The sequence below is a fragment of the Amphichorda felina genome (genome assembly GCF_050947745.1).
Source record: "Amphichorda felina strain 45539 chromosome Unknown scaffold_2, whole genome shotgun sequence".
Classification (NCBI taxonomy): domain Eukaryota; kingdom Fungi; phylum Ascomycota; class Sordariomycetes; order Hypocreales; family Bionectriaceae; genus Amphichorda; species Amphichorda felina.
Window position 1 is genome coordinate 2,659,984 of NW_028145048.1, and position 15,688 is coordinate 2,675,671.

The following is a 15,688-nucleotide window of genomic DNA, read 5'->3' on the forward strand; positions in this document are numbered from 1 at the left end:
GGGGGGGGGGTTTTCGTCTGATAGAATGCCCTGGTCTGAACTTCTAAAGTTCAGAAGGTCACGTGATATGGATAGGCCGGCGGTGACTCACGGCCCATCATAGCCCTCGCTTAGCGCCAGAAATGGGGCCGTGTGCACGTGAACCCACAAACCCCATCTAAGTTTGTGTGCCCAAGAAATTCTTGGTGACTACGAAGTAAAAGCCCCCTCCTCGAGATCTTAACCTTCAAGCACCCAAGGACGGACCATCACCAATACCGACAATCAAGATGTAAGTATTATGCTGCATTGATTCCGACACTATCGAGAGATGTTTTCGCTCAAACCGTCGCCGCCATTTGATGGCTAGCTTCGGGCAATTGATGCTTCCGTCTCCATCGATCCCAATTCAACGAAAGACGCCATCTCGAGATATTGCACACGGGTGCAACCAACTTCCCAAGATACGCGAGCTGACATTCGTCTGCAGGGTCAACCTCCGAACTCAGAAGCGCCTGGCCTCGTCGGTCATCGGCTGCGGCAAGCGCAAGATCTGGCTCGACCCCAACGAGCAGAGCGAGATCTCCAACGCCAACTCCCGCCAGACGATCCGAAAGCTTGTCTCCGATGGCCTCATCATCCGCAAGCCCGTGACCCAGCACTCGCGCTCCCGCGCCCGCGAGCTCAACCTTGCCCGTCGTGAAGGCCGTCACCGCGGCTACGGTAAGCGCAAGGGTACCGCCGATGCCCGTATGCCCTCGCAGGTCCTCTGGATGCGCCGCCTCCGCGTCCTCCGCCGCCTTCTGGTCAAGTACCGCGCCAGCGGCAAGATCGACAAGCACCTCTACCACGAGCTGTACCACCTGAGCAAGGGTAACACCTTCAAGCACAAGCGCGCCCTGGTTGAGCACGTACGTTCTATCCCTTTGCCGTTTGCATGGCAGTATCAATGAGACGAAAGGTCTACAGTCGTTCCAGAACTACATTACTGACGAGAAATTCGTTTTTAGATCCACCGTGCCAAGGCCGAGAAGGCCCGTGAGGTGAGGCTCAAGGAGGAGATGGACGCCAAGCGTGCGAAGAACAAGGCTGCTCGCGAGCGCAAGCAGGAGAGAGTGGCGGCGAAGAGGGATGCTCTGTTGGCCGACGAGTAGACCATGTGAACAACGATATTTCGGTCTTGAGAGGAGGCTGCATTCGGAGTCTACGGGTCGGGTCTTTTTTTACGCCCTTCTGGTTTCTACACATACAGTCGGACTGGGGAAGGGTTTCCGGCATGTAGCATTGAAACAAAAATTCACGATGCTCGGAGCTGGAACATGTCATCTACTACATTCACTGTGTTTCAGTGGACTCGATGCAAAGGCGATAATGGTCCACCTTGATATCCAGCAGGAACATATAGTATATGTCTGCCGAATGACGGGAGCGATGATAGGGACAGCTTGCATTTGTATCTCGCGTGAGACTACGGAGTAAACCCTGTCACCTCCACACATGTGCTACTTGTATTATCATCCGACGATGCCACATCACCTGTATCAGAGGATCCAGAACTTAGCTGGGGGATTCCCTTCGAAGCATCGGTAGAGCTCCGATAGCAGAGACAGAGTGCCCACGAACAACCAACCGACAAACAATCAAGTGCCCTGTAAACATCACAGAGGGCAGCGACGGTATCTACTGCTACATAGGTAGGTAGTAAGTTAGTGTCTCCGGGCAAACAGGGCAGGCGACGAGGTACTTGGCATGAACTATCCGTGACTAACTAGTACGTAAACAAAACGAAGGTGGGAGAATAAGTAATAGATATTAGTGTCAGATCAACCAAAAACTTGGATCAGTTCCCATCAGTGCCTCTTTAAAGGTGGTGAGGTGCGCTAGAGGCACTTCAGCATGCTCCCGCCCGAAGGCGGAACTCCCATCTGTTCAAGCAAGCGGTCTCATCACGCCCAATTTTAGTTGATACAGAAGAGAAGAAACACGAAAGAGCGGTGCGACGTGTCCTCGGTGTTTAAAACTGTCCGCGAATCCCCAGCCGCCCCCAGCCACACAGTGTCGACACAATTTGAGACACTGTAGTTGTATCCCAAGGTACGGAGTACTAATAGTACTGTATATCACACGAACTGCTGTCGGCTATCACCCGATGCGTCAGCCGGCACCGTGTCGCACTGTAAACTCTTTTCTAAATGGGTAAAGTACCTACCCCTAGGAATTTGTTAGACGCAGTACATGAAGGCAGCTGTTCAACAATGACGCCCACTCCTCCACAACGGTCCGGCTCCAACTTGACCGGAGCTATCGACATCGCTTCGGCCTTGCTCCGAATCAGCTCAGGTTCTTGACTTGATCAGCCCACATTGCACTTCGGGCCACAAACCGTATAACGTCCCGGACTCTGTAACATATTTCTTTCCTCTCTTCCGCCCTTCGGTTCAATTTCCTTCCTCTATAACCCATCCAACCATTTTCTACCACATCCCTCAGTTCCCAACGCAATGGCGTTGCGAACCGGCCTCCGAGGCACCTCGCGTGCGCTTCGAGGGATTGCGAGGCCAATGCCCTCGGCCACTGTTAAGACGCCATGCGTGACCACTAGATCATCGTCATCCATGACTCTAGATGGCCAGCAGCAGGTTTGTGGCCCAGATCACTCTTGACAGCGAGACAACTTTACTAACCGTAGACTCCGTCACATAGCTCCTGTCTGCCCACCTCGACAAGGCCGATCCTGCCGTTTTCAATATTATCGAACAGGTTCGTCCCTAATTGTCTGATTGGGGGAATAAATTGTGCTGAGTCTAGTGCGTAGGAGAAAAAACGCCAGAAGCACTTCATCAACCTAATCCCGTCCGAGAACTTCACGTCTCAAGCCGTCCTCGATGCCCTCGGTAGTGTCATGCAGAGTCAGTACCGTCAGACAACGGGCCTCAATGCGAACACGAAAAGCTAACACTTAGCTCATAGACAAATACTCAGAGGGCTACCCAGGTGCTAGATACTATGGTGGCAACGAGTTCATTGATCAAGCTGAGAGACTATGCCAGCAACGCGCACTTGAAACCTTTGGTCTTGATCCAAAATCATGGGGCGTCAATGTTCAAGGTATGTTCCTCGGAGCCGTATTCCTCTGTATCAGCCTAGTTGACATGGATATGCAGCTCTCTCTGGCGCCCCAGCGAACCTCTACGTATACTCCGCCTTGATGGACACACATGATCGCCTCATGGGCTTAGATCTCCCACACGGTGGGCACTTGTCACACGGATACCAGACGCCAACCAAAAAGATTTCGGCAGTCTCCAAGTATTTCGAGACTGTTCCGTACCGCTTGGACGAGTCTACGGGCTACATCGACTACGATAAGCTGGAAGAGCTGGCTATTGCCTATAGACCGAAGGTCATCGTGGCTGGTGCGAGTGCCTACAGCCGTCTGATTGACTACAAGCGGATGCGCGAGATTTGCGACAAGGTCAATGCTTATATGGTTGCTGATATGGCACACATCTCTGGTCTCGTGGCGGCCAAGGTGCTACCAGGACCCTTTGGCTTTGCGGATGTCGTCACCACGACCACTCACAAGAGCCTGCGCGGTCCTCGCGGGGCTATGATCTTCTTCCGGAAGGGAGTCCGAAGGCAGAATCCAAAGACCAAGGAGGATGAGATGTACAACCTCGAAAATCCTATCAATGCTTCTGTTTTCCCCGGGCACCAAGGCGGACCTCATAACCACACCATTACATCTCTTGCCGTTGCATTGAAGCAGGCACAATCGCCTGATTTCCACTCCTATCAGGCCCAGGTGCTAGCCAACGCAAAGGCATTTGCCAAACGACTTGGGGACCCCAAGGACAAAGGTGGCCTAGGATACCACATTGTCAGCGGAGGCACCGACAATCATCTTGTCCTGATTGACTTGAAGCCGCATGGTATCGATGGCAGCCGAGTAGAGCGCGTGTTGGAATTGGTGGGCATCGCCTCAAACAAGAACACAGTGCCTGGTGATCGCTCTGCTCTTGTTCCCGGAGGCCTTCGGATGGGTACTCCCGCCATGACTACTCGTGGATTCAGCGAGAACGACTTTGAGCGCGTTGCAGACATCGTGGACCGGGCCGTCACCATTGCGATCCGCGTCAGCAAAGCAGCTCGAAGCGCTGCTGAGGAGAGGGGCGAAAAGAGTCCGGGAAGGGTGAAGGTCTTCTTGGAGCACTTGGGTAATGGGGAGACAGATCCTGAGATTGTCCAGCTGAGGAGCGAAGTCGAAGACTGGGTAGGAACATACCCTCTGCCTTGGGCTTCTGAGCAGTAACTTGGACTTGGCTTTACTTATGATATTTGTATGGGCACCTGTAGGAGTTTTGGATGGTAGCATCGCACTTAGCTTAACTCGGATGATAGTGCTTCTGCGACGGTTTGACGGTCTATTTCTCCCTTAGTTCAACAAAGGGTCGTTTCTGATAGCGGTGCATTTACCTACCGGAACCAAATGGTTCGCCCTCCTATAGTGTATGACCTTTAATACCTACTACTAGCGTAGTAGTACCGTACTGACTCGGCAAATTCGGGCAGCTTAGTGCGCCTAGGCGTGTGGAGCATCACCCCCGGGGGTAAGTGCGTATACTATTCGTATGTTATGATATAAGCTGCCAAAGCGGAGTGTTCGCTAACTCTAGTGGGTAAGGCTATGTAGGGGAGAAACGCGTCGGGCTGCCCAAATTTGCTGAGTCCCGACAGTAGTATTACTACTACTAATACCTAACTATTAGTACTACTAGTAGGTACTTCATACATGCGACGGTTAGGTACCCTGCTTGCCTTCGGTCACGTACTCAGCACCTAGGTAGATACCAAGACACGGTTATTACTCAACAATTCCGCTTGCACTATCTCTGAAATTCGGCCAATATGTACAGAAATGACTTGGCCATAAGATATATATCAACTTTTCTCCATCTATAACGGCGCCTTACTCAGGACTTTTCTTGAACTATCTCGATCACCATACGCCTCGTAGTACTTGCTGAGACTATCCGCGCCCTCAAACAAATCATTGCCATATTTCCCTACCACTGCATGCAAAGCTGGCCAGATCACAAAATCCGGGAGCAACGGCTTCGAACCCGCTAGGTACCCACCATCTACCTCTGCAGCGTACCTGTCCCAAACTGCTAGTTCTTGCCTGATTGTCTTGAGCTCAACTTCAACGTTCACGGTGTTCCTCTGTAGCCGTTTCAGAAGACCCGAGAAATCAAGCGCCTGCTGGAAACGAGAGTAGATTTTTGCCAGAGACGCCTGGTCTCTGTTAGCCTTGTCTCCCTCTTTGGCGCGACCATAGACAGCATCCAGATACATCATGATAGCAACATCTCCGTGAACCGTAGATTTAGAAGCATCGTTATCGACAAATTTGATAGGAACAGGCTCCACTGTATCCTCTGCGCTGTCTTTAGAGACGGCGGGTCCCATACTTCCCTTAGCATAGTTTATGCCGAGTTCAGCGAGCATGAGCGCTATGCGCATGTTGACCTGTGGATCTGGCGACGAAAAAAGCCGGGGCGAGTTGCTCATATGCAAAACGTCAAAGCCCTGGCCATACTGCGTATCCCAGTCAAAAATTGATGAGTGATTCTCCACGCCGAAGGCCTTGAGCATTTCAATTGCTTCTAATCCAGTGCCGTTGACGATGGGGTTGGCTTCCTTACGAGTCTTCCCCTTCGCACCTTGTCCCCAGATGATTGTTTCATTTCGATCCAAGAAAGTCCCGATATGTCGGAACGTCAGAGAGATGCGACCTCCGGAGAAAGCCAGCTCAGCGGTCGTCTTTTCTCGCTCCGCTCGTTTGTCCTGGCGGATGGAGTGGAGCCACTTCATGTTAGTTCGGAGCCCCATACGACAGAGAGAGTTATGGGGCAGTCTGGCACGCTGGACTCTGCGCTTCAAGTCTTCGGGCGAGGGAGTTCCTGGAAGAGACAGGTCCTTATCCAGTCGCTTAGTCCTGAGTACCATTGTTCGCTCCGCCCCGACGCTGACATTGGCGATGTAGGAATCTTTGACAATATCCAGTGTCTTATCACTATGCTCGGATATGTAGTCCTTGCCGCTGCGGTAGTACTGAATCAAAGCATGGTTGAGCGGGTGGCCCAGACATTTCTCTGCAGCCGCCTTGATAGCCAGTACAGTGTGTGAGAAGGGGAATAGCGGTGGTGACTCGTCGGCCGGGTGGCGATAGACTGGTATGCTTCCATCATCTGCCACTTCGCCCTGAACAGCAACGAGGCGTGGTACTTCGCCGCCTTGATGCGACATGCGCTTCCACTGGATTTCATCGCGGAGCTTTTCGAAAATATCATCAGCCAGCTCTCTTGGTAGAAGGTCTTCAATGACATCCGTGTCGCCTTCGCAGAGGCCTCTTTGAGGCCGGAACTCCCCGTCACCATCCGAATTTTGGTCAGAGGTAGCCATGTCTTTGGGAGGAACGTCAATTGGTGACGCAGTCGATTTCTGACGAGATTCCTCTTCAGCCTGAACTGGAGTACTCAGTTTGGCTTCTGTCTCGTCTTTCTTGTCCTTTTGTGTTAGATTCGACTCTGGTGCTGGAGCTGAATCCGAAGTGGTTCCTGTTGCTTCCCGTGGTTTCGGCTGTGACTCAGCCTCGCTAGACATCCCCGCACTAGATGCCAAATTCGCGTTCGTAGGACTCGGCGAATCAGATACCAATCGTAGCCCATTCATAGGCCGGAGAATGTCGGGGGAGCAGCTAGCTCTGCCGCCATCTTCTGCGGATGTTTTGGCAGATTGTGTGGAAGTGCGCTTCTCAGGAGCCTTAGCTTTGGGCTGGGACGGCTTGATGGTCCCCAAAACTTCCTTGAAAGAAGCTACCTCACAACCAGTGAACTCAATGAGGCTCTTGATGGCCTGTCTCTGTCTCACCTCGTGGCGATAGCCACAACAATCCTCTATAATTGTTATAGATAATCCGTGGCCGGCAGCGTCCATGGCTGTAGCGTATACGCCGACGTTGGCGAGGGAACCGCAAATAAAAACTTCCATGACCATCTTGGCACGGAGGATATGTAGGAGCTGCGTATCATTGAATGCCGAGTAGTGTGATTTGGTCAGAGTAACATCGCCCTTCTGCATTGAGGTCTTGATCTCCGGCGCCCAGTCGCACGCCGATGGTGACGAATTTTTCAGACACCAGGGCTCATCGTGGCTCAGGAAGGCTTCTGGGTCAAGAGGGCCAGCAGGTTCAATGAGACCCTCGGTAGCAGGGGTTCCTCTACGTCGAGTATACCTCACTCCTCCCGAAGCTCTCGATCCTAAATTCGGAGTCGGATCGGTGACAATGATCTGCTCCGCATCAGAGATGCGCTTCTTTTCAAAGCGAGACTTGACCCAGACAACATCCCCCTGCTCACGAAAGACAGAGGCAAGTTCTGCGGCGCGCTGAACATAGTTCGGCGGTTCCATAGCGCACATAGCGCCATCACTCGCCGTGAAGTCGTTCTGAAAGTCAACACCAATGAAGGCGCGGCGGGTAGTGAGCTGCGGCAGGGCAGCCTGATCGAAGGGAAACATGGCGTTCAACAGCCAGGGACAGCAGATGGCACTATTGTCGACCTAACTCTCCCGTCTCTCTCTCGTCTCCTTCTCGCTCAGAGCAGACAACGACGGGGCATTTTGCGCTCGTCACTATTGTTGCGAAGCACTTGGAGTGCGGGCGAAGGCTTCAGCGAAGGCGTCCTTGACCTCCTAAAACCTGGTACCCGAGTGTTACCGTTGGAATGGGGCGCCCGACCAGAAAGTTGGCGCAAGAAGGGGACGCCAACAAAACGCCGTAGTATATGGTTGGGTACCAGTGGGCTCCAGAGAGAGACGTGCTAAAGCAATCCGTGAGATAAATTGGAGCTATTAAGATCCAACTCGCGCGGGCTACTAGTATGCAATGTTGTCGGTGCGAGATAAGAGTACTTGAATGTGTCTACTGCGTAAGTACTCAAGCAGTGACCGTAACTGCCAGGTACGTAAGCGCAACTGCTACTAATAAAAAAAAAAGAGCTGCAATGTACAATGTGGGGTGTGCGTTTAACGGATACCTGCAAGGTCCCCATCAACGTCTAAAACAATATTAGTACCTATCCGTACTACGGATACGTACTTCCCTACTTACGAGGGCGACCCCCGTTTTTGGAGATAACGGAAGGTGCTAGATAGGCTCTCGACAGAGCATAGATTCCTTCCTGAGTAGCCGAAATCTTTTAGGCGGTTAGAAAAGATCTCAATACCCTTTAGAGACTATATGTATCCTTTTTAATCGTCTCCAAAAACGGGGTCGCCCGCGTAAGTACGTAGGTAATACTACTAGTAGGTACTTAAGCACGTAGTCAGCCACAAAACTCGGGCGACCCGCGACGTGTCTGGTTAGTTAGCAGCGCCGCTCTTGCTCAGACTCTAATTACCCTTGCTACGTAGTAGTACTCCGTACATCAGGCGGTAATAGACGAGGGCGATTAGCACTCCTGAGACCCCGTCTAACCGGCTTGTCTCGGTGAGTTCCCGTTGATGATTTGGCTGAAGAAGAGTGATTTATGGTTAGGTCGCCATGCAATACACTATCCAGGTCCACTAACGGGAGGAGAAGTTCAAAGCTTTGCAGGTCGCGGAGTTGATATGTATTGTAGCACACGAGTGCTCGATAGATAGGGAGTTATCAACAGACTATCCGTACATGGAGGGAGAATTTTTAGGTTCACGTACTCCGTAGACATGTGTAATTAGCCCCATTGTTATGAATCTGGCCCCATTCTTGACCTGAGGCGTCTGTTTTAGGGAATAAGTTGAAGAAAACTGGCAATTTATTAAAATTGTCATACTGTCATCCCGAAACTAGCCTAGCCCGACAAGATCTAATCTACGATCAACCACAATCGACCGAACCTCACTTCCCAAGATAGCCAACGCAACACCCGCGTCGACCGGCGCTTCGCCGTTCGACTCCTACCAGACTTCTCTCACCACCTGCTACTGGAGCCCGCCATGTCCCACCCATCTCTTCAGCCAGCGATCTCGTCACTCAACTGGGCGAAAACTATGGCTGAGTCTCGCTGAGAATGAGGAAAAGCTTGGGATTGACCCGGTTACTGACGAAGCTTTGGAGCAGATGAGGGCTCACCTTACGGTTACCGATGAGGATTTTGAGGCTTCCCATATCGAGGAGAAGAGCCGTCGACGTGTAAGATATAGACCCGGATCTTACCTCTGCATCCCCTCTACCAAGCCAGAAAGGTTTTTTTTCTAATTAAACTACTATAGGATGTCATGACGGTAAAAACGTCTCTTCTCACGACTAGTGACACTGACGAATGCCGAACACTTGATATCATGTCCACACCTTTGGAACCGTTGCCCCTGCTGCCGCGGGTACTATCCATCTGGGTTCGACCAGTCGTTTCGTAATCGGTACGCCAAACTTATTTTGGCACGGGAAGTCATAGGCTTGATTTGTAAAAAGCTTGTCAAGGTCATCGTCAAGCTCTCTGCCTTCGCCCTCCGTTGGAAGTGCGAGACCACGCTTGCTTACACGCACTTGCAAGCCGCCAGCTTATTACAGTTGGGACGAGAGCGGCATAAGACTTAGATCTCATACTCGACCTCCATGCCATCGGACAGGTTCGCCAGGGGCTTAAGTTCCATGGCGCTCAAGGGACGACAATGGGGATAAGACCGATCTGCCTGAGCATGTCTTTGATCTCGGTTCCAAAACTTGACTGGGATGCAACTCAGCTTCATCTCCGTCTCCAAGGGTGATCTTCAAAATGTGACCAATTGAACGAATTTTTGTGTCAGAAGTTTGGGCTCAAGCTGCTATTACATTTCTGCGCAGACTTATATCCGCAAAGGCAACCTAACCATGGCCAACGTTATGGCAAGACTTAGATCCACAGCTCAGAAGATCACTGGAGATATCCAACATCCCATGCACTGGAAGGAGATTGCAGAGCCGTTTGAGTCGTCTCATAGGTGAGCGCGATGCCTTACAAGGCGAATTCTGTAAGTAGCCCGTATTGTGTTTGCTCTCGCTAATTTGGCCAAGATGCGCTCGGAGCGAGTATACAGTTTGGCTCGCCAATTGATGAGCAAGTTAAGCAAGCACAGATATCAATCGATCTTCGAATGTAGGAATATTGATTTGGGAAGCCGGCCCCTTTCGCAGCGACTCGCAGTGATCAGTGGGCAGAGCGAACCCTCGACGACTCAGCTATCCGCCGTAAGCGCATCTTGAAGTACATCTCCATCTGACCCCGGGACTGATGCTATCGGAGGCATTGACATTCCAGAAATGTTCCTTCTGGTAGATGTGATCTGCCTTGGTTTTGTAAGCTCATCCTCATCCTCTAGGAGCAGACACGTCTAACGCATGTATAGGACAATATCAGCGATGGTCTCGTGGTTTATCCCGGTATGTAACCGCCCCCAAGAATGATTTTAACCCAAACTGGTCTGCGGGAGAGAAATCTTTGCTACATGCATGACCAGACTACTTGAGGACCAAGAAGTGATATGCTGACAACGCGGGCGCTTTCTAGCCGCCATTGCCAGTCGGTTAGCCGCCGAGGTGAGTCGTAACTCCGTCCTTAGCTGATCCAGGTTTTCAAGGCTATATTACTAACCCCCTTTTGTAAGCTACCCTTCATGATTATAGAAGATATCATCATGAGGTTGTATGCCAAGGGCGTCTCGAAACAACGCGCCCACGAGGAAATCAGAGCCTTAAGCCACCAGGCCGGAAACATCGTCAAGCAGGAATGGAAGCCGAACGACCTGGTGGAGGGAATCAAGGCCAACAAGTTCTTCAACCCGGTTTGGGGCGAGCTGGACGGGGTACTAAAGGCGAAGCTGTATACCGAACGCAGCAGCCAGATCGTGGAGAACTATTGCGGTTCTGGCGGACCTAGAGAAGGCTCTTGCACTGTACGCCGACTACATCAGGGGCGCCACCACGGTCAAACTCAACATCTAGATACCTGGATGAGGCCGTGATATATGTGACGGCCTAGCCCCAGCAGGGCTCAAGCGGTAGCTAGCACTACTGCCGCCAGCTGCCGTAGCCGCTACCCGTTCGGCCACGAACAAAAAGAGTATCCGTGCTTAATCGCAATACCGCTCGTCAGTACGGAGTATGTGATCTAGCTAGTACCCATAAGGCCCGGCACGTACTTATCCGCAAGGATCACAAATATTGGCGTATTACGGTACGTAACTTCGCCGCGTAACTTTTTCATCACCACTGTACAACAACGAAGCCTCTGATGGTATTAAGATTGCATCTCTAGTATATAGATAACCTAGAGTCTATGTATATTATATAAAAGTGTAGGGATTAAATAGTATAAAGATATTTAGGGTTGGTAGATAAAAAGGTAAAAATCCTTATGTAAATACTAATATTTGTGATCCTTTTGGATAGGTACCTACGAGTACGGCCCTACATTGCCCATATTATGGGCTGCAGCGTAGCATACTAGTACTACCTATCCGTATATACATAGCACAGATCTAACATAGATGAGCTTTTAATTAAGTACAGTTTTTTTTCCCTAAGTAGCCAAAATCTTTGAGGAACTTAAGAAAGATCTCAATTTTAAAGGCCTTATCTACGCTTTTTAATTATCTTTACAAAGGGGTTACCTGTGTAAGTACTTAATCGTATCTTAACCCCAGGCACGTGCTTAGTAATATTGTGCATATCGATCTGGAACCCTCGATGAATCGCAAAGCGAGCAGGGTGGTTAATAGTGCACTGACGTTTCCATCACCGTCAGACGGGCATCAACCTTGAAGCCTATAATTCAGGGCTAGGAATCCAATTTATGGAGGCTCTTTAGTTTCTCTAGATCCTTTCTGATCGAATAGATGCACCGTACCCGAACTGCGACCACTCCAACCACCCAACATGGTCTCGCCAAAGCGCAGCCTGTCCCCGGACAAGGGCGCAGAACCAGCCCCCAAACGCGCCCGAGTCGACACGAGCCACGGCACTTCAGAAGACGAGCTAAACATTTCCACAATGCCAGGGAAACTTGGCACTGACGAAGAGCATACCAGTGATGGGCATGTGGGAGCTTTGGTGTCAAATACCCCGTCGCTGCATTCACAATCGCGTCGGGGCATCCAACGGTCAATAGCCATGATTCTCAAGCACGATGGCTTCAACTCTGCAACACCAGAAGCAATGGAAGGTTTTACGCAGCTAGTCGAGACATGTATGTGACCCGCTCTATAGCATCTCATCGGCAGCTTTAACAACAGCCGTACAGATCTCGAGTCTATCATTGGAGAGGCAAAGCGGATGGCTCTATCCTCACGCCGTGAGCACCTAATTCCTGTCGATTTCGAGAGAACGCTCAGGCGACACAACGTATCGTTCTCATCACTCAAGCCGCACCTAAAACACCCAATACCCAGGAGCCAGCTTTTACCCGCTTATACAGAGGCGATCGCATTAGACGGAGATGCCTTCACAACACTCCCAATTCTCGGTCCTGAGCTCAGCGGCCAGCCTGACAAGGACAACAAGCCCTACATACCCAAGAACTTTCCTGATTTTCCGAGTAAGCACACCTACAAGTTCACCGAGCAGGAAGATGTGAACATCCGCGATTCGAAGAAAATTCGAGAGCAGGCTGCCAGGACCGCACAACAGGGAGAAGATGCACTCAGGCGGTTGGTTAGGGCCTCCAAGATGCGCAAACAGAAGGAAGTGAAATCCCTTGTAGAAAAAGATGGCCATGGCAAGGAGCGCTTCCGGCTTTGGGAGCTAACTATGAAGAGATTCATGGGAATGGATGGTGGTGGAGAACATTCGGACCAGGTCGAGATTGCCGATCATAGCATGATTGTCAACGGCGATGCGGTTTTCTCGCGAAAAGAAGTCTCCCGCCTGGGGAAGAGGGCAGCGCCTCTCATGAACGGCAATGTGGTATAGGGCCATCATCTTGAATACTGGTCAGTGGCGTTGGGAGTACTATACCACCTTGCTTGTGTCAATCAAAAGGTTGGGAGACTAGCAGGAGTATCGGAGTTTTTTTTTTGGTTTTTTTTGAGGGGGGAGGGGGGTTTAGAACTACTTATTTCTAAGAAATACTGTAGTGACTGTAAAAGCATGATCTTTCGAAACTGCCTGGTCTGCCGGCTCAAGACCCCCCCCCCCCCCCCCAATTCATAGGTACAGAAGAGAGACTCTGATAGCCACAATTGGGCTTCAGAATTCTGGACAGACTCTGGGGGATGATACAGCTTAAGTTCTACGATATCTACATAAGTCGGATAGGACGAAAGCAACCTAGCACCCTACCTGGGTAGGTACTTACGTGGGCGACCCCGTTTTTGGAGACGATTAAAAAGGATACATATGGTCTCTAAAGGGTATTGAGATCTTTTCTACCCACCTAAAAGATTTCGGCTACTCAGGAAGGAATCTATACTCTGTCGAGAGCCTATCTAGCACCTTCCGTTATCTCCAAAAACGGGGGTCGCCCTCGTAAGTAGGCACTGATTGCTAAGGTATTTGTAACGTCCCTGCTCGACCCTGGGTTTAGTCCTACAACAAAATTACGGGGTGGAAGGATGTTTTTCAACAGGGCTGCAACAGCTGTTCTTGCGCTGATAGCGTGTCAATACCGCAACTCTTGCCTAATATCTCTTTGGAAGCTTGGACAGATGTTCTTACCGGCTAATAGCTGTTTTTACTGGTCAACAAGCTTATGAATAGGCTAGCAATAGGTATTAGATGTGGCTAATAGGTGTTTTACGCGAGGAACAAGTGTTAAGCAAAGCTGCGGTGTTAACACGCTATATCGGACGCAAACATACCCCCGGCTGCGATAGTAGTACTAAAGCAGGGAGTACTTATATAAGTACTAAGAGGTAATAGATACTCGTATTAACTGGAAACCAATAACCAATAGGCAAGTGCCCGGTATTGAGTAACAGATAGGAGGTACTAGGTAAGGTACGTGCGTACAGAGCAATATACATCTAATAGAGGGTTAAAACTTTGGGACCTTGGAGGGGCACTGTGGCAGACCAGTCTATGTGGGGCTCAAGGTGGCCGATTCAGTGGCTCTGTGGCCCTAACATTGCGCCCACAGAAAAAAAATTCCCACCAAATCCCAATCGGTGCTCCATTGTCGGACCGCGACCCAAGGCTCCCGCTTCCGCAGACGCTCAAATTTCCTTCCTCCGTCACGAAGCACCTCAGCAATCCCCTTGTATCCGCATTGCCTTCTACCAACACCGTCGCAATGGCCGAACAATTGATTCTCAAGGGCACCCTCGAGGGCCACGTAAGTTGACAGCCTTTAGCCCCCGTCACCACGACACTTCCGCGTTTTCTTCTCTTTCTTATTCCTGGTGCTTGAGGCTAACGAGATGATGTTCAGAACGGCTGGGTCACCAGCTTGGCTACCTCTATGGAGAAGTACGTTCGAAAACAACCGGTCCGATAACTCTGTGTTGCGTACGAATCTAACCGCTTCGATTCTCCAGCCCCAACATGCTCCTCTCCGCTAGCCGAGACAAGACCCTCATCATCTGGAACCTCACCCGCGACGAGACGCAATATGGCTACCCCAAGCGATCGCTGAAGGGTCACTCCCACATCGTTTCGGACTGTGTATGTCACTGACGGCCCGGGAAACCGGGAGGAAGTAGAGCATAAACTAATGTTCTGGGTGACAGGTTATCTCGTCCGACGGTGCCTACGCTCTGTCTGCCTCTTGGGACAAGACTCTGCGTCTCTGGGAGCTTGCCACGGGTACCACTACCCGCCGCTTTGTGGGCCATACCAACGACGTCCTTTCCGTCTCCTTCTCTGCGGACAACCGCCAGATTGTCTCCGGCTCCCGCGACCGCACCATCAAGCTCTGGAACACCCTCGGTGACTGCAAGTACACCATCACCGATAAGGGCCATACCGAGTGGGTTTCGTGCGTGCGCTTCAGCCCCAACCCCCAGAACCCTGTCATCGTCTCCAGCGGTTGGGACAAGCTCGTCAAGGTATGTTCAAATCCCTTTACAAGACGGAGTACCACAGCTCGTGGTGTGACATGATGTTTTGCAACAATATCAAGTATTTGCTACTTCAGAGCCGCAAGGCCATGAGACAAACATTCACCAATGCCCTGATTTCACATTTTCCTCTTATTTCATAACGATTCCCATCATGATCTATTATTGGCCGTGGAATAGAATCTGACATGGTTTTTCAGGTTTGGGAGCTCTCCAGCTGCAAGCTCCAGACCGACCACATTGGCCACACTGGCTACATCAACACCGTCACCATCTCTCCTGATGGCTCTCTCTGCGCTTCTGGCGGCAAGGATGGTACCACCATGCTCTGGGACCTTAACGAGTCCAAGCATCTGTACTCTCTCAACGCCAACGACGAGATTCACGCTCTCGTCTTTTCTCCCAACCGCTACTGGCTCTGCGCCGCCACTGCCAGCAGCATCATCATCTTCGACCTGGAGAAGAAGAGCAAGGTTGATGAGCTCAAGCCCGAGTCCACCTCGGTCGGCAAGAAGAGTCGCGAGCCTGAGTGCATCAGCCTGGCCTGGTCCGCCGATGGCCAGACTCTTTTCGCCGGCTACACTGACAACCTCATCCGCGCCTGGGGCGTCATGTCCCGGGCGTAAATGCTTTACCC

The 15,688-nt window shown here is 51.1% G+C and overlaps 6 protein-coding genes across 6 annotated transcripts; 5 read left to right on the forward strand and 1 right to left on the reverse strand.

Moving 5' to 3' along the window:
- Positions 1-122: 122 nt before the first annotated feature.
- Positions 123-1,133, forward strand: RPL19B (60S ribosomal protein eL19; the record flags this gene model as incomplete). Its single annotated transcript, XM_083191858.1, has 3 exons — positions 123-130; positions 470-890; positions 990-1,133. The coding sequence occupies 3 exons, from the start codon at positions 123-125 to the stop codon at positions 1,131-1,133; spliced, it is 573 nt and encodes a 190-aa protein (XP_083053072.1).
- Positions 1,134-2,594: 1,461 nt separating this feature from the next.
- On the forward strand, positions 2,595-4,291 carry CBS2 (serine hydroxymethyltransferase; the record flags this gene model as incomplete). The annotated part of the gene is made up of 5 exons (XM_083191859.1): positions 2,595-2,618; positions 2,683-2,739; positions 2,795-2,888; positions 2,950-3,087; positions 3,144-4,291. 5 exons carry the CDS (start codon positions 2,595-2,597, stop codon positions 4,289-4,291), a joined length of 1,461 nt encoding a protein of 486 aa, XP_083053073.1.
- Positions 4,292-4,935: 644 nt separating this feature from the next.
- Positions 4,936-7,560, reverse strand: ACO1O0_002390 (uncharacterized protein; the record flags this gene model as incomplete). The annotated part of the gene is made up of 1 exon (XM_083191860.1): positions 4,936-7,560. The coding sequence occupies one exon, from the start codon at positions 7,558-7,560 to the stop codon at positions 4,936-4,938; it is 2,625 nt and encodes an 874-aa protein (XP_083053074.1).
- Positions 7,561-10,695: 3,135 nt separating this feature from the next.
- Positions 10,696-11,002, forward strand: ACO1O0_002391 (uncharacterized protein; the record flags this gene model as incomplete). The annotated part of the gene is given in 2 exon segments (XM_083191861.1): positions 10,696-10,921; positions 10,938-11,002. The coding sequence occupies 2 exon segments, from the start codon at positions 10,696-10,698 to the stop codon at positions 11,000-11,002; spliced, it is 291 nt and encodes a 96-aa protein (XP_083053075.1).
- A 1,212-nt stretch (positions 11,003-12,214) lies between these two features.
- On the forward strand, positions 12,215-12,967 carry ACO1O0_002392 (uncharacterized protein; the record flags this gene model as incomplete). Its single annotated transcript, XM_083191862.1, has 2 exons — positions 12,215-12,221; positions 12,300-12,967. 2 exons carry the CDS (start codon positions 12,215-12,217, stop codon positions 12,965-12,967), a joined length of 675 nt encoding a protein of 224 aa, XP_083053076.1.
- Positions 12,968-14,285: 1,318 nt separating this feature from the next.
- cpc2 (40S ribosomal RACK1 domain-containing protein) lies at positions 14,286-15,677 on the forward strand (the record flags this gene model as incomplete). The annotated part of the gene is made up of 5 exons (XM_083191863.1): positions 14,286-14,327; positions 14,424-14,461; positions 14,530-14,656; positions 14,722-15,039; positions 15,252-15,677. 5 exons carry the CDS (start codon positions 14,286-14,288, stop codon positions 15,675-15,677), a joined length of 951 nt encoding a protein of 316 aa, XP_083053077.1.
- Between the last annotated feature and the right edge of the window lie 11 nt (positions 15,678-15,688).